Consider the following 24795-nt stretch of genomic DNA (forward strand, 5'->3'; position numbering starts at 1 on the left):
GTCTTTAGACTGTGAAGCTAAACTGTACAGGAGTCTTATAGAGACCCAAGTTTTTCAAACACACAGTGACATCCCTGCCTGGACTCAAAACATGTAGCAAACATCTAACTTAAAAAATTTTGACCTAGAAGGTAGAGATCTTATTTCTTGCCTCTTTGCCCAGGCTATAGGCCCATCTCATTGTTCTACAAATACAAATATGAACCTATCTTAGGCTGAATAAAGTCCTTTGTAAATTTCTTTAAGTTTTTAAACTTGGGAGATGGGTCTGAAAAGTATATGGGTGTCTCCAAAATTCTGATGTGTGGGCATAATGAGAAGTATTGAATTGGTTTATACAGAAATATAGATAGGATTTGAAATAAATTTGGTTCAAAATCTAGAAGCACTGTCCACATTTTCTTATAAAAATGGACATTCCAATGATATTTAACTGATTTAACATGGCTGGTGAGAACCTTGTTTAGCTCAGTTTCATTAGGATCATAAACAAGTCAGAAACCCCTAAATGCATTGGTGTAGCATTCCATGAGACACACATTTGGAAAAAAATCACTTTAGTTGTTAGGTACTGGTTGCTATTTTTCTGTGACTAAGGTGTACCAGGAAACTGAATCCCCTTAGTATTCCATCTATGTGCCTCCAAGACGTTTAAAGGAAGCCATCGTGAACTACTCGCTCACCTTCTTGCATCTTTGCAATAATACCTCATAGTGGCGGTGGTTAACTAGGAACACTATCAGGTATGATCCACCAATGAGAAAAATATTGAGCGATAAAGGCAAAGAAAAGTTAGAATAAAGTATGTAGGGTGGAGTGTCACCAGCTTCGTATGATCCTCAGAAGTACTTAGAGTCATAGTTTCTAATCCACCAATAGGCTTAAACAATTCCCTGAGTACAGTTAGGGAAGAGGTGAAATCCAGAGTCATTGCTGTGAATGGCCTCTAGAATGGCATTATTGCTCTGGCAGAGACATTGATACCACTTAGAAATGAAAGAGCCTACTTTTCACTTTAGGTAATTTACATGTGAAAAATATCATCAGCTATAGGAATGTAATGCAAAGGAATTGATGAGAATACTTGAAAATGTAAATCTGAGGCTCAAAATGAAACTCTTGAAGCCAAGTTGCTGGTTGAAAAATTACTCACCAACCAATCTCCTTTCTTCTTAAACATATAAGATGTCCTTAGCTATATAGTTGTAGGTTTTACTGATTCATGTAGAACTTAGCTAAGTTTTAAAAATCTATTTCAAAATATATAAAAAATCACTGTTCAATTTCCAAGTTCTTTTTCTTTCTTTTCTTTTCTTTTCTTTTCTTTTCTTTTCTTTTCTTTCTTTCATTTTTTTTTGTTTTACCATATTCTCATGGGTACTTATGTGAGCAATTTTGTCAATTCATTGTACAGATTTCCAGACACTGTTACGACAAAACTTCGTTCATTAATTCATTACTGGACAAAATGTGGAATGCTGTTATTCCAGGCATGATGTGACCACTGGGGATACAGAGATGAAAGATGGTTTCTGTAATCAAAAAGTATAAAGAAGGCAGAGGAAGACTTTAAGACAGCACACTCTATATCATGGAACAAATAAGCATGAAGTATTAACAGGGTGCAGGTGACATGGGACGTCCAAATCAGCTGGACGTGAGGAGCCAACCCAGAAGGTTCCCCCAAATAAAGTCACTTGATATAATCTCTGAATGGTGAGTTGGACTTATCCTGATGAGGAAGTAAATGGAGGAATGGTATTCTTGGTAGAAGAATATGTACAAATGCCTGGTCATGAGGGAGTGTGGCTAAAGGATGTGCAAGTAGCCCCAAAGAACTGGCATGTGTAATGCAAATGCTGGGGAGGTAGATTGGGATCATGTGTAATGCTGAGAACAAAAATGTGTTCTGGTCATCTTTACTGTGACACAGCTGTCTTAAGTTAAAACAAACAAAACCAAACAGGACAGATTTCAGATAGCATTTCCTAGCAAAGTTATACAAAAACTCTATTAGCCATTTGGCTAATGAATGTCATTTGATTTGTTTGCCTAGACTTTTGATTAACCAACATAGCAGTGGGGTTGTCTGAGGAAGGACAGCTCTACTCCAGACCTCAGGGCAGGTGGGGTGGAGGGTCCTTGTTTTCCTAGTTGCATTCCACTTCTCTTTCCCACCCTCCCTCCCCATCTCACACTTTAATGCCCCATATTTTCTACAAGTTTGCTGGAATGTGAGGCCAGATTCAGAGGTGTTAAAAAGAGTCCAATGCCAGTACATCTGTGATTCTAGTAATGAACAAAGGCCAACAAAGGAAGCAGCAGAAATACAGAGGAGCATACTCTTTGCACAGGCTGGAAGGACCAAGGGATGGAGGGGAAGTGACTTAAGCCCAGAGACATGATTTCATTTGTTTCATCTAGTAACAAATCATCTGACCTCCCTTGCACTATTGAGAATGTGCTGGTTGCCACACCAAAGCAGATGAATGGGATGTGGGTGGCGTGGGGGACCAACGTCTTCAATGTGTTTTCTTTGGGATTACTAACACATTGAGTATTTCATCACAAGATGTACCAAATTTCTGAGGCTGAGATTTGAACAGGAGGGTCACACAAACCAAAGAATCTGTCCTTTGGCTTATAATCTCCTCCTTTTCCAATCTTCTAACAAAGCATTTAAATAGAATTTGTTGATAAAAATAGATTGTAAGTCAATGAGTGATGTCTTTATGCCATGCTGTTTGCTCGACATAAGTTTGCTTTGTCCTTGCTGACCAGCTGTCCTTGCTGTCCTCTTCTTTCTTCCACACAATAAGAATTTAAATTGGTTAAGGGGAGTAGAAAGGCTGGTAAGTAAGACCACGTGTGTATCAAGATATCGATTGTTTTTTGGAAAAGTATTTTATTTTAATAAACAACATGTGGTCATATAATTGTTATTATCAGACACTAAAAACAAAAACACTCTCCAAGCTGGGGCTTTTGAACCCAATCATCTTGCAAATGTCTGAAATAAATGAGTAGCCTTAGCTATTGTAATTTCATCCATTAGGAAGTCAGGCAACTATTCTACCCTGATGCTTTAACCCTTTTGTTACATCAGAGACTCTGAGAATGAGTTCAAACTGTCTTCAACATAGTTTGTCCTGATCTTTGGAACCCAGAAATGACAGTATGAGTGTATTTTGAGTGCTCCTTGCATGAATTTCTGTGTGAGAACTGTCCCATCAACTGAACATTCCATAAAAATAAAAATGAAGCTGGGGTGTGGGGCACAGATTCCTAACCTGTTTTACAGGCTATATAAATATTGGCTTGGGTGGCTAGGGAAGGAGTCAAGCTGGGAAATAGGAAAGAATAAGGATGGCAAAATAATAGATTAAATGACTTCTATTCCTTTCACTTCAGTAACAGACATGTTGGCTTATCCAAAGCCCAGGAGTTAAAGTCCGTCCCCCTGCTGCACATGTAACTTGAACTTTAGTCCCTCTGTATGTCAGTAGTGTGTAATGTCATAATAATTCTAGTCCAGGATTCTTCATACACTTACTTTTTATTTTCTTCCAAATGGCAGAAATAGAGGAGTTATTTCGGCAGAATTCTTGTTAGAATTGTCAACCACCTCTGCATCCTACTTTTTTAATCCAAAGGTTTTTAATCAATTCAATCTTTGTGTCTGTAATAATTAAGTAAACCTCTTGCTCCAACCATTTGGGGAATCACATGGGGCCCTGTTTCTTCTCAAGTCATTGCTTCTCCTCCCAGCACACCAGGAGGGATAGAACGCAGGCCTGCCTTCTTGCTCATGACTCTAAATTTGAATGGTAATATTTTGTATTTTCAATCAATATTTATACAGAGCCTAAAGTGGCTCTTACATAGAAATTGGGTCTTTTCACTGCAAACAAATATTGAAGATTATATGCTGTGATTTTTTTCCCATCTTCCCAGCCGTAAAAGAACAAACTTTTCAGTTCTATTGGCCTTCATCAACTGTTTCCTCATAATCAGAATAGACTGAGGGGAAGAGAAATGATACCAGAGAAATGTAAAGTTTGCATGTTCTATACTAAATGAACAATACTATAAACATCACCTCAAGGAATTGTTGGGACGATGGATTATTTGTATGTGTATATAATCTAAATGTATTAATGATCTGACTCTGCTAATAAGGTCACATCAATAAAAACAGAAAAATTTTAATCAAGAAACTTCAGCTTGGATTCTTGATACTCTTGCAAGAAATCCTGACTCTAGGAAACCCAAGCTCTTCCAAGACTTCCTAATTCAAGAACTAGGAGGCATAAATTAGCAAGGAAAAAGAAACTTCACATTAAAGCTCTTAAAATTAGTTCCTTTAAAAATTGTATTAATTTTAATAGATAATACACCACGTGCAAATTAGAAAATTTTTAAAAGACTTTACATGGAAACTAAAATTTTCTTCTTCTCAGTTCTCAGTAATTCTGTCCTACCTTCCATGGGTAAATTCTGCTATGCTTTTCTTGGATGTACTTCCTGAAAAAATGCAATTAATAACTTATGCACACACAGAAACCTGTATACACAGATTAATATATATCTTCACTGGATTTCTTTATCGTCATTCATAAACCATGATTTTAGAAATGAAAAATGTCTCCAACTAATGTAACATTTAAATTTTTTTAAATATTTATTTATTTTTGAGAGAGACAGAGACAGAATGCAAGTGGGTTAGGGGAAGAGAGAGAGGGAGACACAGATCTGAAGCAGGCTCCAGGCTCTGAGCTGTCAGCACAGAGCCGGATGCGGGGCTCAAACTCACGGGCCATGAGATCATGACCTGAGCTGAAGTCGGACGCTCAACCGACTGAGCCACCCAGGCGCCCCCATATAATATTTAAAATTCACAAGCGTTTACACTCGGGCTCAGAAATATTTATCAACATTTACTTACTCTATAATCCTAAAGAAAGTATGTTAAGTTTTCATACCTACCTGGACTTCAATATTTGAAGTTTGAATGTGATTTTTCACTGGACAGGGAAATTTGATGCCCTACCAGAAATAGGAAATAATAAGAACACACATCCATCTATTTATCATACTTGATACGGGGAGAAAAAGTAGTTGTTTTGTAAAGACCCGCGGGATACAGATCCAAAGAAAACTGCAAAGCTGCGTCTTGCCAACAAGACACAGGTGTATACCACATGAGGATATGAAACAGTCCAGCCACAACGGGTGTGTTGATAGCTCTGAGTCTACACTGTGTATCTCCCCAAGTGCACTGGTATGTTTGTTATGTGTTACTTTATTTTTTCATGTAGTCTCAGAAATTCTCAAGCCTACCCGGAAGCACAATGGCTCAGCAGTAGGAGTAAAGGTGAACCTGCCTGGAAGTAGCTGTTGTCAGCGAATCTCTTACTTAGACTCATGGCGATGTCGGGGAACCAATTCCCCGCTTAGACCCCTGTCTATCAGAGATAATATTGAGTCCATATCTCATAGAGACCAGGCATTTTCTCCATGATATATATGCAAGAAGCATCCTTAATCTTTGTAACAAGTCTATAGAGAAATGTTTCCCTATCTTACTGTATCTCTGATTACCAGGACAGAATTTATTAATGATACAGGCTCCTGGACCGTATCCAATTCACAAAATTAGAATCTCTATGAGGAGTCTGTGAACAATTTGTTTTTAAAGAAACCCTGTGAGATTTTAAAGATTTGGTAAGTAGGGAAATGCTGCTGAAGGTAGAAATGCTATCTGCCTTATCAAGGAGAGAACTGAGACTGTTCTCAGTTAAGTAACTTATAACGATCAATCGCGGGGGCATAATTCAAACTAGTAGGACCCCAAAATTCTTCCTACCATGTTACCTTTCTGAAGGTCATGAGGTCAGAAAAATGTGTGAGGCTACATTGAAAATTTTATATTGTAGGTCTTCAATCCTGGATTTGGAAGAAAACTTGAAATTGTGTAGTTTCTTCCTCTGTTTTGATTAGAACAATTATACTCCACCAATCACAGAACTACAAAGGGCTTTATAATGATATAAGGAGTATAAAGGGCTCCAACCATTGCTGCAAAAGCACTCCTGAGATGCTGCTTTCTGAGCATGCAAGTGTTTTCATCCTATCTGTTCCAAATGAGAGGAAAATGGGTCAAAAACAGGCAAAAGAAAAATCAGGTAGACTACAAGGTTTAGATTTCTCTAAGTGCTGAGACCTTATGGAAAGGGTTAGCTTTCCCCACCTGTCTCCTGATCAATAGTAGCAATGAACACGTTACAGTTGAACATGTGGTCTGTGTTCCAAGTAGAGAACTCCCTGCTATCTCCTCTGCTTAATGATATTCAGAGAACAGGGTGGAGCAACCCAACTTAGGACTTTGCCTTGATTTCATAGAATTATTGTTTCTTAGGATTTAAGTGAGATTTTTCTGAACATATTGGGGAAGTTAATGGACCACTGGCAGAAATCCATCATTCCTAATTTATAATCCAGGAGGCATTAGCAGAAGTCTCTCAGCTCTGCACTTCTATGTCAAAACCAAATATCTAATAATCCCAGCCTTAAAACGAATATGTGGAAGAGGTACCCAAAGGTTTTCCACAGTGTGCACAGCATGAATTGTTTTAAGGGAATTGATTTCCATATCCTTAACTTGCATGATTTTTTTTTCCTTACAATTGTCTGGGAATGTGCCTGTGTTTACAATAAGTCTTTTGCCATTTTATGTGGGAAGAAAGGCAAAATCGTCATGCATTCCAAATCTTGATATACTGCATTAACCAGCAGTATAAAACCTTTTATGGATGACAGATGAAAGTAAAATTTGGAGTATTGGCTTAACAACGATGTTCTTAGTGGTTGATTAGGCATCCTAAATACATCTTTCCTTGTCTTGTCATTAATTCTTTGAAAGTGAAGCTTCGCCGTGGTTGGAAAATTATGGCTACAGAACATCCAAAATAGTTGTGATGACTTGTATATTTCAAAATGTAACTGAATGTTTGCTAAAACTAACCATTGCTGTGAATTTCATCTTATAAAATATTTAGAATTATATGTCATATTAATAAAGCTAGCTAAACTTGTGCTGAAAAATTTTACATGTTACGCACGTGAGAGGATACATAGTTTTCAAAATTATTTTATGGATAGTGCAGGCAGAACATTTGTAGATCACAGAACTAGTTGTGTCTGGATTGTAGCTGGTGTTCAATAAATAAATGCTAAACAAACAACTATTGAATATTGAATGAATACCCAAACAGCTGCCTTAATGAACCTATGGCACACATCCAGAACATCATGAAATTTCTGAACTTTTTCCCCTCCAATTTAATATAGCTCAATCCTCCTGGCCTTATGTTCAGGAATCCTCAAAGATACACACCTAGAGGTAATTGTGGACAAAGGAAAAGATCCGATTGCACTGCCTTTGGCATGCACCATGCGAGTGTACATTAGCCAGCCTGAGTTCTATGTCCCTGCATCTCCCGAAGCTGCAATTTTAAGGTTTGATTTTGAAATTACCACCTTAAACGGTAGCAAAGCTTGTATATTCATTGAAACAGCGAGCTATCATATGGAATGTTAGGCAAGGGAAATTATCTTTTCTCTAAGAACCGAGTTGGGGGTGGGGAGCCAGTCCCATCTGGTTTCCTAAATGTTAATTGCCAACCTTCTGCTAAGTTCCCTTTGAGACCCCAGACCTTCTAGTCCCCAGCCCTTTGCTGCTACCTCCTTCTATGCACTCGCCCCAAATGTTTTTCATTCCCACAGCTGGGTCGTCCCCCTGCAGGCTTTCTTCTTCCCGCCCAGCTGATGATGTTTTTCTGGCTCCAGAAAACTTCCGATTGTTACAAACAGTGCTTGCGGGGACAAAGGATTGTCCCGATTAAAACAACAACAAAACTGGGACGGTCTTGCAAGAATCCGGATGGGTGGCCATCCCACATGAACACTATGTGATGTTTCTCCCTTCCTTTTTTTTTCCTACCCATCATTAAACAGGAACAATGTCATTATTTTGAAAACTTGGGAGTTAAACTAAGGTTTCAGTTGTGGCCAAAGGTCTGTTCAATAGCCAGTGCTGCTGAGATACCTAGATACTTTTTCTCATTTCATTATTCTTAGGGATTTGATGATGTCATTGTTGCATTTGCATGTTTTAAGGGATGGACAACTGTTGAAAACTAAGAATAAATTCAACCCTAAATCTTACTCTCAAATTAACAGGTATTTTTTCCTTGCAGTTCTGAGAATAATTGAAAGAAAAAAAAAACAGTCTCAATTAGTTCAAATAAGATGCATTAACATTTCGTTTTATTTTGTTCATTAGAATATTATTTAATTATCATTAATCACATGAAGGGCTTTTACTTGTAACTCTGATTACCTTGAATTTAAGTGGACATAAAACCGTTGTCAAGGAATGAAATGAGAAAATGTTGTTTACGGCATTGTCTGTGTTGTCCGCCAGTATTCTGTCTTTCCAACAGCTGCACCCGGACATGCTGTTGGTATTTGGAGGCTTCTAGAGAGAGAAGTGGCCAAGTTTATTTTTCTAATCTCTAAATTCGGCACACAGGTCAGCACTGAAAACCCCTTCTCTGTGTGTGCATTAAACCGTCACTGGTAAATGCTCTTAGTCATGACACCTTGTAGGGAGGCCTGAAAGCCAGGGTAGGCCCCGAATCCCCGAATTCTCTGCTATTGAGGACACAGGACTTATTTGCAGAAATCACTTAAGCTCTCTTTACTTCATTGCTAAAATTTTAAATAATGATTCCAAATTCGCACAGAGTAAATGGATGTAAAAAAAAAAATCCTTCATACTAAAAAGAAATGCTTGTTTTTGATGGACTTGATTTTCAAGCCGTGCCCAACATGTTCACTCTGTTTCAGTTCAGGTCCTGGCTGTAATAATAACTAGAAAACACTCTATTTTTAGCCTGGAAAGGGGGTTGGGCAAAACTTCTTTGCTTTTTGACCTGATCATGGACAGCTCTCAAACATTCTTAATTTATGCCCTATCACCTGCTATTATTAGGAATTTCAAACGAATCTATCTCCTCATTGTGACTGACACTAAGTCAGGAATGATTTCTCATGGAGGCAAGTATTCCTGGATGATCATGCAACCAAATTTCACTGTTCCTCAGACCGTTCGCTTGACAAGTAAATGAAGAGCCATACAAATTCACTATTAATAATTTCTATAGAGGTAAAAAAAATCAGTCTTCTTGTTAATTTATAAAAATAAGTAACAAGCAGGCATGTTATTGTTTTTGTTAAATGGAAACTTAGACTAAGATACTCAAATTCATTTTTTGTTTGTCATAAAACCATCAACAAACGGAAACAGGAACAGCCTTCCGAGTCCAAAGTAAGTGGAAAATAAAGATTTTTTTCTATGGAAAAGTATCTGAATGGCACTTTCACTAATGTATGTAATTCCCTTTAGTGGTCTATTAATTGCCACAGTCCTCACTTCTTCAGGATCCTCTGTAGCTACTTTATCTGTGCGCCTCTCTCCCTTCGTCCCTTTTTTTTCTCCCTCATTCTACCTCCCTTCCTCTCTTGCCTACAAGGATACCATTTCCAGACATGTCAAAGGGGGATATGTGGAGAAAAAACAATAGCAAGCTGCAGAGCCCTCATACTTGAGATGAAAATAGTCTTGTTTCAAACTCTTTACTGAAAAATCATGTATGAGGCTGAAAATACAAGAATTGCTATTAATGGTTCAGATCCATATTTTCTCATGTTCTATGTTTTATTGCTAATGGTTATGCCAAAGGAAACCATATGGCTGAGGAGATCTGGGCTGGGCGACATTGATATCAGAAGGTAAGGCATGCCCCCATATTATTTGCTTTCCCAAAAGCCTGCTTCAGTCAATGTGTCTTATCATTTTTTAAATTTCATTTATATTTGAAGGCTGTTTATTGGAGCAAGCAGTTTTATAAGCATACTAGAAGCTGTATAACCTTGAATTTCAATTACTAAGATTTTATTTTAATTGTCAAAGAATTGCTGTTAATGTTATGTTCTGGGATTCCATTCCAAGTGCAACATCACATTAATGATAATCTTTTATCACAAAAAATTCCGCATAGTTTTCTGCCTGTGTCATTTCTATTTAAAGCCAATTTATATATAATATATATATATAGGTGTAATATACATGCATAATAAAACTACACATCCTCCAGTATATTTTACCTCTTAGAACAACTGAGTTTCCCTCTGAAAAACTTGTGAGAATTTTATTGTGACCCCATTCAAATAAAGGACTACTGTACATTTAACTTTTTGCAATATCATCTGCATCAAATATTTTCCATTTCAAATATTTTCCATTTCCCACCATCTGAGAATGGGAAGTTAATGATGTGCCTTCCACAATTTTCTGCATAAATGAACTGCTACTTTTAGCAAACAACTTGTTTTTTACCATATAGACTTTTTTTTTAGTAATTGAATCAAATATTATTCTATATTCAGAATCCCTTGAAGATTTGTTGCTTGTGTTGTAAATTTCACGTGATGTTTTAGGTGGCACATGTTTATTTCCATTGAAAGAACATGTCCTATTTTTGAGGAAGGGAAAAAAAAACTTGTAAGACATCAAATGTTTCTTGCAAAACAATTTGATGAAATAAATGTAAATGAATCAGAAACATGTGAATTGTATTTCAATCAAAATTAATGGGTTTAAATATGAAGGGAGTAAAGTGCTTCGGGGAGAGAGTGTGGCAAGGCGGGAAGTGACATTTGTTTTGTTTTCATCAGTCTTGGATTTTTGAAAAATGGCCTAATACTCTGAATTTACCCTAATTCATATTCTCTCTTAAGCCTGATGAGGGAGATCCAGAATGGGACAACAATATGCAAATTCACTTTATAGCTTTATCTGGCTCCAATTATAATGTAGGCATCAAGCATGGCCACTGTTCAATCCTTCAAAAGCAGTTTCAACTTGAAATTCATGATTTTTCTATTTTCTCTTGAGGGTAAACAGTAAATTGTAATAATGCTGAAGTTATAATTTTTCCCATAGAACATGTAGCTTTCAGACTCTCATGTCAGCTTCACATTCATTTCCTCTGCCAAAATGAAGAGAATCAGATCTAAACAGAAAATACGTGGGGACTGACTGTAGCCACACTTAGCAGGAAAAGAGCAGGGGGAGAAAGAGAGTATAAGAGAGGGAGAAAGAAAGACAAGGGAAAAGAAATAGACCACTCACACAGACATGGGTCATCAAACCTCATTTCATAAGCAAAGCACTCAAATCACACTACTTATTTGAGAGTCATAAAAATTTTACCCATACTTTTACATTTGTACCATTTATGTGTGCTTAAAAACAACTACATGGCTTCTTTTTTACTTTTTATATTTTTCAATAAAAAAAATAACCATGCCTGACTCTGAAAACAGAAAAGAACTACAAAAAAGAAAAGAAAAACAACTTACAAATAAGTCTCCCTGTCAACATGCTTCAAAATATGAGGGAGTTTGATGTGTGTTGTGACAATGCTGTTTCTCAACTCAGTCTCTGCAAACAGAGACATTTTAAGTGTTTCAAAAACTTCCAAGAGGCCAGGAATACATAACTGGAGATTATATTTTTACTTTGGGAGATAATATGGGGCACTGCTTAAGTACCTCCCTTGGTGAGAAATGTAGGAACAGAGTCCTTTCTGCACTGAAGGTGCAGTAGCCCATAGGGTTGTTTTTGTATGTAAAGAGCCTGCCTTTTTGTTTCCTGAGAACATGCTGCAATTGGAGTTGAGCATTTATTTCTCTGACCATTTGGAACTCCCCTGCTGTTCATCACCACATTTGGAATGAGGACCCTGCTCCTTGATTTCCTTGTGCCAAGCAGCCCATAACCTCAAACAGTTCTGGAAGTGGTTCTCTGCCATGGTCCTCATAGGCAGGAATTGTAGGGAGTCCCTCTTAATATATTTGTTCTATAACTGGGCAGAAGATATGTCTTAGCTTCTAGCACAACCCTTTGTTTCTTTTTTTAACCTCCCCCTCATCCAATTTCGTGGATAAAAAACAGCATAGCTAGGCTGACTGTTTTATTTATGCCTTAAATCAGTGGCAGTATAACAATTACAACTGGGGTGCCTGGGTGGCTCAGTTGGTTGAGCATCCGACTTCTGCTCAGGTCGTGATCTCACCCTTTTTAAGTTCCAGCCCAGAGTCAGTCTCTGTGCTGACAGCTCAGAGCCTGGGTCCTGCTTCAGATTCTGTGTCTCCCTCTCTCTGCCCATTCCCTGCTCACGCTCTGTCTATCTTTCTAAAAAATAAATAAATGTTTTTAAAAATTTAACAATTACAACTATTTCTGAGCTCTCAAAGTTACCCTTAAAAGCTCCATTGATCAACACAAAATCTAAATTCCAATTCCAAAGTTGTGTCAACAAAAGTATATGAATAGCATCAACATTATCTTTGTTACAATCAACAATCAGTATTTATAAGGTTCTCAAAAAGGTGTCACTATGTAGGATCTATGCTCAGAACATTACTACAAGGGCATGTTTCCTTTGACGAGAACCGTATTGTGATTTATTTCCCATTATGATTTGTTGCAGTAAGTTTTTTTAAGTGTTACAAGATCTAATCTACTTTGCATTTGGTGTTGTTGTTCTACTTTATGACAGGCCTACCCTTGTAGCAGTGATAAGGAATGTGAAATTGGGAGATACTGCCATAGTCCCCACCAAGGATCATCGGCCTGCATGGTGTGTCGAAGAAAAAAGAAGCGCTGCCACAGAGATGGCATGTGCTGTCCTGGTACCCGCTGTAATAATGGTAAGATCTAGTTCAATGTTGATAGGCCTCTTTCTTTTTATGTGAGAGCTGCTTAGCAAATTAGACCAAATTCTCCTTAGCCAGCCCCTGAAATGTAAGGAGTCTTTCAAAATTCGCAGGGATTGGATCATGGTTTAGATATGTGTACAATTACCTGGATTACCTTCCAAATCCTAGTTTTCCTGGACTCTGATCACTTTGTATATCGTACAATTTATGGTGATCTAGGATTTGCCATGTTGAAGTGTTGTATATAAATAGCTAGATATTCTATTCCACTAAACACGAGTGAATATATGCAAAAGACCAAAGAACCTGCTGTGATTTAGCAACACAGTGGCGAGTCCCTCTTCCAATTGCATATTCATGTCATACCTTAATTCTTCTATTCACGGTGTCTTCTTTTAAAGGCTCCACCCTGCACCACACTTATAGGGAGGGAGTGATTTGTTCCTCCAAAAGGAAACACAGGAGTCTATTCCCTAGCCTTTCCATAAGCATGACTTCCCCCAATCTCCATGAATTTATAGGCAGACAATTCAGCATTAATGATGAAATAAAGAATCACAGACAATACATGATAAAATCATTAAATAATTATAGCCAGTGATCATAAACATAAACTTAATCATGTGAAACAATATGATCATACTCCTTTTCCTATACTTGCTCCTGACCTCTGGACAGAGTCCTATTGGAAGTACTGTGGGCAGGTGAAGGGAAGAAAGGCCTTATACCATTCAGGGTGTTTACAATGTAAACTAGGATTATATTGTTGATTGAACAAAGGAAACTGGATGCTGAAGGTGTATGTCTGGTCAGACATTTTTAAAGTACTAATAGCTAATATTAATTTAATATTTGCTAAGTCACTATTGTAAGCACGTCACACATATTCACAATAACTTAATGCAATGTTTTAATTCCTATTTTTGCCCACAGTCACTTGGTCTTGAGAGAGACAAGATTCAAATGAAGGGAGCCTAGCTCAAACCAAACGATTTAATATTATTTCATATTAAATAATACAGTTTAATCTTTATGTAAATAAATGAATGGTTCAGTAGAGGAGAGAGAGAGAGACAGAATATAGCTTCATACCTCATATCAGCATCATACTTAGACAGGAGCCATACTTTATAGAATTGTAGAAGTCTAACTGCTTACCTACCATCTCCAGGCATCTGCATCCCTGTCACTGAGAGCATCTTAACCCCTCACATCCCAGCTCTGGATGGCACTCGACACAGAGATCGAAACCATGGTCATTACTCAAACCACGACTTGGGATGGCAGAATCTAGGAAGACCACACACTAAGATGTCACATATAAAAGGTAGGCTATCTGTAGTTGTACATTTACTTTTTCTTGTTTTTAAAAGAAGTAAAGTTAAAATATAGGTAATTCATTGCTTTGATTTTAGAAAAAAATACAAGGAAGATACTTTATTGGCAAAATTTAACTGAATTCTTAATTTATTCTTAATTATGAGGATCCTGCAGGTTTCTAAGAGATCTTAAATTGTTAGAAAATGCATAGTAAAATAACTACAGCACCCTGATCAATCATGCCATTTTCTTTTTTTTTTTTTTTTTTTTTAATTTTTTTTTCAACGTTTTTTATTTATTTTTGGGACAGAGAGACAGAGCATGAACGGGGGAGGGGCAGAGAGAGAGGGAGACACAGAAACGGAAACAGGCTCCAGGCTCCGAGCCATCAGCCCAGAGCCTGATGCGGGGCTCGAACTCACGGACCGCGAGATCGTGACCTGGCTGAAGTCGGACACTTAACCGACTGCGCCACCCAGGCGCCCCAATCATGCCATTTTCTAAACAGTCCTGCCTTTAAATGTTTGCTGTCATATGATTAAATCCCTAGTCTTTTGTATCTTTTTCTCACCTTTACAGAAATTTTATTTCAATACACAACCACATATTATACTATTCATAAACCAACTTATCAAAAATCATTGGTTTCTAGTGGAATTATGTATGGTCATAAAATTCCCCTTACTTGTATCAAAATATTTGGGAAGGCTAATCACTAACAGTAAAATTTGAAAGCATGAAATTATTAAACTTAAATACTAATAGTAAAAATTTAAAGGCATGAAACATGTCTATTTTTAAAGGACACATTTAACAAGTGTGGAGCATTACTCTGTTAAGACCTTCTTTGAATAAAAGGGTTTGTAATAATGCATATTCCCATTTTGAGAATTTTATATAATAAATATTGGTATATTGAAGGCTCTCAGAAGTCCAGCAATGAGGAAAACTGATTAAATTTTTAAACACTCTATTTCCCCATATTTCTTGACTACAAAACCATTTCCCCACATTTGCATGCCCAGAGGAGCTAGTATTCTATAAAGTATCTGACCTATTAGACTTGGAATATTATTGTTGACATGGATAGTGATAAGGAGATGAACAACTCCTCTTCAATTATCCTCTATCTATAATTCTCTGAAGACCTACGTCCTTTACCCAATCTCCTATTTCTATTCCACCAAATTCACATACATCTGTTATTACATGAATATCCTTCATTATTCCAACAGATATCTATGTCACAGTACAGTTTCAAATTTACTAATATTTTATATAGTTTTATGTGTAATTTTCTTCTTTTTTAAAGTTTATTTTGAGAGAGAGAGAGAGAGAGAGAGAATGCATGCACGTGTGCCCATAAATGGAGGAAGGGCAGAGAGAGAGAGAGAATCCCAAGCAGGCTCTGCACTGTCAGCGCAGAGCCCCATGCAGGGCTCAGCCCTAAAAACCATGAGATCATGACCTGAGCAGAAATCATGAGTCGGACACTTAACTGACTGAGCAACCCAAGCACCCCTTATGTGTAATTTTCTGGTGGCAACTAGGAAGAACTCTTATGACAATGGCTGGCGAGTTGTGTCCATATCACAGAGGGGGATTGGTTATATCTGGGCTGACAGATAATCCTTTAGACCAGGATCGGCACATCATGGCCTGTGAGCCAAATCTGTCCTGCTGCCTTTTGTTGTAAATAATGTTTTATTGGAACACAGCCTTGCCTATTCATTTAGGCATTACTTATATTTGCTTTTCTGATATGTAGCAGAATTGAGGAGTGACAGATCACATAGCCTAAAAAAGCCTAAAATATTTACAATCTGGCAAAATTACAGAGAAGTTTATTGGCAACCCAACTGTGATATGTGTGTTTGCTCTTTGCTGACTTAGTCATTTTTCTGAGTTAAATATCCAGATTTGTTCTTCCATGTGTTTTTAATGAAGCGTTCTTGGTTGACCTTGGGGCTGTCTGTCCTTTCACTACTCCACTCTGTATCACAGCTCTTTATAGACTGCATGTTCTAGGCTCCCTGTCAGGTGGCTTCTGGCCATGCGGGTTTGGCTGTGGGAGAGAAGCAGGGAAAGAAAAAAGCCAACATGCTAAGCCTGCTTCAGGTGATGTTTCTGGCAGAACTGTATTTCCCTGGGGCTTCAGCGCCTGCCAGGTGGGCCTGTTGGGATTCTAGTCATAGCCAGTGATTGCAGATTCCAGATTCTGACATGACCTTCTCCTTCGCACCCTCCAGCCTATATGTGGAAGTGGTTTCCTGCTCTGTTGCTTTACCATCCTCCGGTGCTTCTTAGCCTTGCCACTCACTACCCGTATGTTTGGTTCTCTGCGTTAAACACCTTATATTTTAAGTTTCTGTTTGCTGGCTAGACATTGATACATGGTTGTAGGAGTTCCTGAGAATTTCAGCTTTCTCCTTGAATCAGTTTATTTATATTTCCAGGAAGGTATCAAATTAATTACTTTGAAAGCACTTTTTTTTTTATTTACTTATTTTTCACTTACCTAGTTAAACTAAAAAACCAACAGACATGATCAGGGGAATATCTAAAAGCAGACCATGCCAAAGTCAAGTCCTAGCTATTCACAGAACTTGATATGCAGACAGCAAATAATCAAAATGAATGATAATGGATTGACATGATTAGAGAGACACCCGATTGATATGAATCCAAGACTTTCCATAGTAATGATAACTTCATGGAAGGAAGTACAAGCACAAATATCTTATGTGCTTCTGAGTGACAAGTAGAACTTTTTTCTCAAGTGTGATGATAATATCTTTTGGTCATCATCTCCGTAGGGCATGAAGGAGACCCCTGCCTACGATCGTCAGACTGCATTGAAGGGTTTTGCTGTGCTCGTCACTTCTGGACCAAAATATGCAAACCAGTGCTCCATCAGGGGGAAGTCTGTACCAAACAGCGCAAGAAGGGTTCTCACGGGCTGGAAATTTTCCAGCGGTGTGACTGCGCAAAGGGCCTGTCATGTAAAGTATGGAAAGATGCCACCTACTCCTCCAAAGCCAGACTCCACGTGTGTCAGAAAATATGATCACCTCTGAGGAGAATCAATGCTAGTAGACTGTGAATCTGTGTATTTAATGCATTACAGCATGGTGGAAAATAGGATTTGGATCTCAGAAGAATGGCTAAAAAATAAGGAATGTGATTAAGAATATAGAGCTCACAGAGAGAGAGAAAAAGGAAAAGAGGATAAGCAGATTAGAAAGGGTGACAAATGTAGTACAACCAATGTGTTTCCATTATGCAACTTGTTTATGTAAATAATGTACACATTTGTGAAGATGCTATTACTGAAAAAAGCACACAGTGAAAATTACGGATACCATGTGACTTTCCCAGAGTTTAGGTTGTGCTGGAGGATTGGTTTCCTTCAGATTGGTGATTGCCTATAGAAATAACCTAAAAGCCATATTTCTAGTTCAAAGTTATAGTTTAACAAAATAGTCCCTGTATACCTTGGCATACAATAGGCTCTTATGTAAAAAGAGTTGTTAAATAGGAAATGAAGTCCTGGAACATAGTTAATTTGCAACACAGAATCACCTTTTAGTTTGGAACACTACTTCTACTGCTCAGTGAAAGGCCTTGGTAGATAAGAAAAAAAAGTCAGTATTTCCCAAATAATTTCAAAATAATTGCAAGTCCTTTATGAAGGCCTTTAGGAAAAACCAAACTTGTTTTTCTTCAAACTGTTTATTTACGTTTTTCAAATATTTAGTTGCATCAGTAATTAGTAAGAACCAGTAGAAGACAAAAAGAGTGCATTCACATTCTAAAAGAATGACATTGCATCTTTCTTGATTGTATGTAATTCCTACCCTGAATATATTTCATTTTCCAAACTATCCTGATTAATTGTGAATAGTACCGAGCAGAATTTCATAGTTTGCAAAAATTTTCAAGGTGTCCAAAATACAGAATCAATGCTAATTGTTATTTTTTGAAGCTTTGGCATTCCCTATGTTTGATAGAATTAGACTGATAAATACATTTATTCTTTACACATGCTGCAGTATAGTTGGCTAAAGCTGATAATAGAAACTTGATCTATATTTGCCCTGAACAGAAGTACACAAAGGAAATGGAAAAAAAATGGCAAATACTGAGGTTTTGACAACATGTTGATCATACATCTGAAGCACAAAACTGACTATTCATATTTGAAGCCCAAAGCCACACAACCTAAATGGAAGTTTTCCATGGGGTTTGCTATCACAAATATTTACTATGCAGATGAATTCTGTGTAGGTTGCTAATTGACCTCAGAGTATTTATTTTATATTTTTGAGGTCCTAAAATAATAGGAGGTCTCATGAAATGGATTCCCAATGCAGATTAGTATAGTGAGGTTCCATTGCCCTTGATAAGCTTCTAACTTGCCAATGGCACCATCTGAAATTTCTGTACCAGTTTCTGTCTGCAATAGCTGTTTTTTGCCAAAGATAGTGTTTCCGTTTTCTGCAGCCATTGAAATTAAAAATATAAATGGAATAACTTGTAAAATCTACATATTGCTAACCTATAGGAACCACAGTCTCGAAATCCTTTGAAACCATTTTATCACTTTTTTACTTTACTCAGTTCTAAATATTATGTCTAGAGCATAAAGCAAAAATGTTATCTTATAGTTGTTACTTTTGACCTTTTCTTTTATAGACTGAAAGTCACTCCTTAATTTTCTTTTACTTCAACCCCTTCTGCAGTCTCAAATTCAAGTTTTCTCAGTAGAAATTGAATCTGAGTCTGCATATCTATTAAAAATTTCAGCTTCCCATACACACTTACTAGGGTGATTAAGATTTACATTTTCCCCACATGTCTGCTAAAACAAAAATTATAAGCTGATCTATCCAAGAACCAAAGTCTGTACAAACAGGTTTCTATAAGCTTGGCAACGTGAAAAATGGAACATTTCAGTCAAACATTTCCTATATAGCAATTACATCTACAATCTGGTTTTTGCATTATTTCCCTTATGTACATCCCAAAATTATTATTTGAAGTAATTTATTTACAGGAAATGTTAATGAGATGTATTTTCTTATAGAGATATTTCTTACAGAAAGCTTTGTAGCAGAATATATTTGCAGCTATTGACTTTGTAATTTAGGGAAAATGTATAATAAGATAAAATATATTAAATTTTTTCCTTCAAAAATGGAATTCAAATTTCTTTGTGCTTTGCTTATGATAAAAACTTTCATAGAATCATAGATTCTCAGAGTTCAAATGGACTTACTTGATCTGATTTTACAGTTGGGTTAGGAATCCTTTGGATGACATCACCATGAGATGATCCAAGGCAGTTTACTATTACTAAAGGCAGCTTATTCATGGCAAGACAGATGCAATTGTTAGAAAGTTATTTTTTCATCAAACTAAAATATGCCAGCTTGGGCTTTGTACCCATTTATTCTTATTTAGCGTTCCAGAATATTTTGGAACAAGGGCTCTCTGCAGACTTCTTCAAAATGCTTGAAGCCACCTAGCGAATTTCCTATAATCATCTCTCCAGATTACAATTTCCCAAAATAGAGATGCCAACATGCTTAGGATATTGGTTCATCCCCCTCATGGCGCAAAGAAGCTATAAAATATCTTTGTCCCTCTATGGATACAGACTGAGTTACCTGGCCCAAATCCACTTCCTGGGAAGGTCTTTCCTCTGCTTCCTAAACACAGAGATGTCAGAAGTGTTTGATAAACAGTACTCACCAATTTTGAGACTGGGAGTGGTTGTATTAGAGATGTTAATGGGCTGGAAATGTGGAAAATAAACATTCTGTGACAGTGGAATGGATTAAGTGTAGCTATGGCAGCATAATGAAACTAAAACAGTCCCATAGCTAGAGTTCAGAGTTGAAGATACCTCAAGCATTGCTGAAATAACTCCCACATTATTCTAATTAGTCACTCAAATAGTTATTCTTAAATAGTTATCCATTTCCTCAAATTGAGAACATTTGTATTTCCTAGTTACAGTGTATTTTTAGACTATAACAGTCATATGGGTAATATTTTTCTTTTCCACTGAGCTCAGGGAGATGCTCTGAGAACTGACAAATTGTCTAGACTTCCTTTTTAGCCAAGAAACACAATGCCCTATCATAGCACTAGAATTTGAGGAAGGAAACAATCAATTGCACTTTTCTCCACCCCCAAATTCAGGCCATTTGAGAAAAAAAGTTGAGAGAGAAAGGCAGATGACAGATTACCCTAAAGCTGGTAAAGTTATCGGAGAGTGTGATGTGTACTGTGGGCAAGAGGATACTAGAAAGAGACAGATCCCAGAGCAAGATACTAGAAAGTTGCCCATTCTCAGACAACACCAGACAACGTCATTTCTATCTATGGGAGCTGCCCCTGTAAAACTTATAGCATGGATGGGCAGAATGAAATGACACACTTTCTTCTGGCAATTTGTGCCAAAGAAGAAGGGTGGGGAAAGAACAGAACTCAAGAATCTCATTTGAAATTCTACAAAACTGGATAATTCACAGCACATGAAAGGAGTGAGTGAAGGATAGAGTGGGACAAAGATTATTATACACTCCACATTAAACTAGGAAAGAAGAAACCCCTCCCCCACATCATTCCCCATCAGAAGAATCCACCTGTGTATTCCATCTACTTTTAGAGAGTGAGTGGTATTTGAAGAATTACTGCCTTAATGTAAAACTGGTAAAGTTTAGAAATTCATCATTTGGTCTTAGCCTCAACTGGGGTTTCTTTTTTACACACCTAGCATATTCAAAGCATTGCCAGTGCTTGAGAATAGGTTTGGTTTGGTGATGTGGCCTCCATATATCTTGCAGTTTGACCTTTTTGGGGGTGTGCTATAGTGCTGCCTCCACTGCTTTATGCATTACTTGTTTCCTCATCCCTGCATTTATCCAAGCTGTAGAAGCACATCAACAAATTCCTGAAATAAAATTGCTATTGATACTTCTGAAAATTACCTGAGCAAAGGATGCCCTGGGACACAGAAGATATTCCCAAATTATACCCCTTCACTCAACACACACTCACTGACAGTGCCTTCTATATGGCAGGCAGCTTAGTAGGCACAACGGTAGAAGCAGAAATCCAAACCAGTAAAGTTCCTCCTTTCATTGTTTTTACACTCCAGTTATTTTTTAGGGCAGTAAAATAATTAAATAAAAATTATGTAAATACTATAGGAGACAGAGGATGAGCCCCATGAGGAAAATTGAAGCAGGGTAAAGAAACGGAGGAAGACAGTGCTATTTTAGATTCTGTGGTCAGGGAGATCTCTTAGAGGAGGCAACTATGAATAGAAACCTGAGTGAAGTGAGGGTCTGGGAATGGAAATTTCTGGAGAAATGGCAGCCCAGGAAGAAGAGCGTGGGCAAACTTCTGACATTGGGAAGAAGCTGAGGGGGAGACTCAGATGGGATGGGTAAGGGGAGAGAGCTGGAACATGAGGTCAGAGAAGAAGGTGGGTCATATTGTGTAGAACCTTACTGACTTGATAAGTACTTTTATTTTCAAAGAGAGACGGAGTTGCTGAGAGCTTTTGAGCGGAGGAGTAGCATGAGCTAACATGTTTTAAAAATTTCACCCAGGCTGTTGTGTAGAGAAGAGACAAGGGCATCCAGGCAAGAACCACAGGTGGCTTAGATTTTCGAGGTAAGGTGGAGGTCATGAGAGACAGCTGGATTTAGGGTATGTTGGGGGTGGAGCCAACTGGATTTGCTGTTGGACTGGATGCAGGTTTCATGAGCGAAAGAATCTCTCTAGCCTAACCCAAGGATCAAGGTCATAGAGACATTGTTGATAAGAAAAAAAAAAAAAGGGTTAAAAAACTCTTTCCTGTACAGTGCCCTTGTATTTAATATCTAAGGGAAGAATTGCCCTCATAGAATGCTGACAATTCTTTAGAAAATTACCCTTTGCAAATTTCTTGCCAGCCATCTTGAGAGCTTGAGAAAAAATTATGCAAAGGAGGGATGGAGTCAACAAAAAGAGAGAGCTTGTTGGATGCACTAAGAAAAGCAGTTGCAGAAAAATGGAGGGTATAGAAGAGGGAATAAACAGGGACTGAGCAGAGACAGTTTTAATGTAGGAAAGAGATGCATCAGGTGGAATGCTAGAAATCTTAAAAAGTGCTAATAAGAAACTTCAATTTGATGCAGATGTCAAACGGTGTCAAGGAAAACTTACAGGAAGAGAATAGCTGACTCACAGCAGTAGGTTTAGAGAATTATTTAAGCAAAGGGTGTAGCCCAGGCACCATTCCCATTGACATCGGGCCAATGAGTTGCAGTAAAGGGCAATTTGTCAAAGCAAGTCATAGTTCTCTTTGAGTTTTAAGTAATTATATAGTGTAGGACCTGGGAATTCTAAAGACATAACAATATGCAAGTAATTGAAGTGCTTTCAGGAGAAATACACTTGCCATCATACCGCTCACACATACGTCATGAATACCACAATGCACAACCTTTTAAAATTTCCTGGGGGTCAACATTTCTTATAGATGCCATGGATTTGTTTTATTTGCTCCACACCTTCCCACTTCACTACACCTGCTACACCAGTCATCATTCTGTATTTAATGGCCAGTCAGTCTCCAGGGGCTAGTAACAGATGGAGAACATCAGATCAGCTAATGCATATAAAATATTCTAAGTCTCACTTAAGCTTTTCAGGCAGACTCTGAGCTTGAGATCATTCTATCCTCCATTCTTTTCCTACTTTGCCTATCACTTCTTACCACTGTGCTCTTGTCTGTTGCAATACCCATTTATTCTTTGTCTAATTTTTTTTAATGTTTATTTATTTTGTGGGGGAGGGAGGAAGGGGCAGAGAGAGAGGGAGAGAGGGAGAATCCCAAGCAGGCTCTGCACTGTCAGCACAGAACCCCACCCAGGGCCCAAGCTCACGAACTTGTGAGATCATAACCTAAGCTGAAATCAAGAGTCCGACACTTAACCGACTGAGCCACTCAGATGTCCCATTCTTTGTCCAGTTGTACGCCACACTTAAAGCTTGTTTAGAGAACAGGAAAACCAAGCAATGTCTATGGAAATTTCACAGTAACATGCAAACTATTTAACACATACCCATGTTTTATAACTTTCCAAGATCCAAATATAGTGATGCTACCTTTTATAATGTCTGAGAGAAATACACAGCAAAACTCGTTTTTACATGTTTCAAGGGACTTTTAATTCTCTATGAAGAGTATACTCTCCACTACACCATTAGCTTCAGTTTGGGAGCGTTAAAAATCATTCTTAGTGTGGAGATATGTAGGGATGCTATGCAAGACTTTTCCTAATTAAAAACAGTAAATACAACTCAAAAGCAGTTAGGATTTATTTCTTTAATGAGTGTAAGGTTGCTCAAAAACAGGTTTAGGGTTTCAGAAGAGAAGTAATAGATATGTGTTAAGAGTAGGATAGGTTGAAGAGATTGACCATCTGGAAGAAGAACAGTCAGAGACAATTCAAGAAAATGTTCAGGGAGCAGGGGAATGTGAACTTTCTTTGAAGGAACTTATGTTTTGGTAGCCTTGAAATAAATCAAAGGAAGCATTTAAAGAGAAGGATTAACTGGGGGAAAATGGGCTATTAGGAGTGGGAGTTTCACAGAAAAAACAATGCCTTAGGGACTATCCAAACAGAATATTTTGCTAGTTCAACATCCTTCTCAGATTCTTCAGGTAATCTACCAACAACCCAACTCTTATCTCCTCATCAGCTGGCAAAAAAGAATGTTCCTAGGGACACTCTCATAGGATATAGACAATAGTAATGATTATAATCAGCTCTGTTTACTTTGCCTCAGAATGCCATCAAGTGTGATACTTTATTCCTTACAATATGCTTGAATATTTACTATGGACAAGGTGCTGGCTTAGTAGTGCTTCTACACCATCTCCTGTCATTCTTCAAAGCAACCACACTACAGCCGAGAGAGCTGGAGCCAGGATTTGAGACCCTGACTTTCTGAGAAGAGTCTGCACTTTTAGCCATTAGTTTATGCTGCCTCCATTGGAAACAACCACCCCTTTTATGATTATGGGGGATTCTATGGCTTGCCTACTGACACGGAGCTCATTAGTGTCAGAGCTGAGGTTAAAGTCTATCTTTCGTAACCATTTATTCACTCTAAGATTCTCACTCTAAGAGTAATTCCAAAAGCAGTTACCTTATTTTTCCTGAAAACATAGTAGTTAGTGCTGGAATTAGGGCTAACAGTTTATCGCTCTCTCCCCAGCAGATATTCCTCCCCATTGATTTTTTTTCCAGGGGACAAACTGGCCCATTTAGTATTTTGGACAATGTTAATAAGAACATCTTATGGGCGCCTGGGTGGCGCAGTCGGTTAAGCGTCCGACTTCAGCCAGGTCACGATCTCGCGGTCCGTGAGTTCGAGCCCCGCGTCAGGCTCTGGGCTGATGGCTCGGAGCCTGGAGCCTGTTTCTGATTCTGTGTCTCCCTCTCTCTCTGCCCGTCCCCCGTTCATGCTCTGTCTCTCTCTGTCCCAAAAATAAAAAAAAAAAAAAAAAAAAAAAAAAGAACATCTTATATGTATATCCCAGTTTATAAAGTTTACAAA

General features: G+C 37.8%; 1 protein-coding gene across 1 annotated transcript in view; it reads left to right on the plus strand.

Annotated features, from left to right (window-relative positions):
* Positions 1-19371, plus strand: part of DKK2 (dickkopf WNT signaling pathway inhibitor 2) — a 103507-nt gene extending 84136 nt beyond the window's left edge. The window contains exons 2-4 of the mRNA XM_058721727.1: positions 12690-12840; positions 14021-14176; positions 16986-19371. Coding sequence (XP_058577710.1) covers positions 12690-12840; positions 14021-14176; positions 16986-17236 — 558 coding nt within the window. The 3' untranslated portion in view covers positions 17237-19371. The remainder of the gene's footprint in view (positions 1-12689; positions 12841-14020; positions 14177-16985) is intronic.
* The last annotated feature ends 5424 nt before the right edge of the window (positions 19372-24795 follow it).

Source organism: Neofelis nebulosa, chromosome 3, assembly GCF_028018385.1.
Source record: "Neofelis nebulosa isolate mNeoNeb1 chromosome 3, mNeoNeb1.pri, whole genome shotgun sequence".
Lineage (NCBI taxonomy): Eukaryota > Metazoa > Chordata > Mammalia > Carnivora > Felidae > Neofelis > Neofelis nebulosa.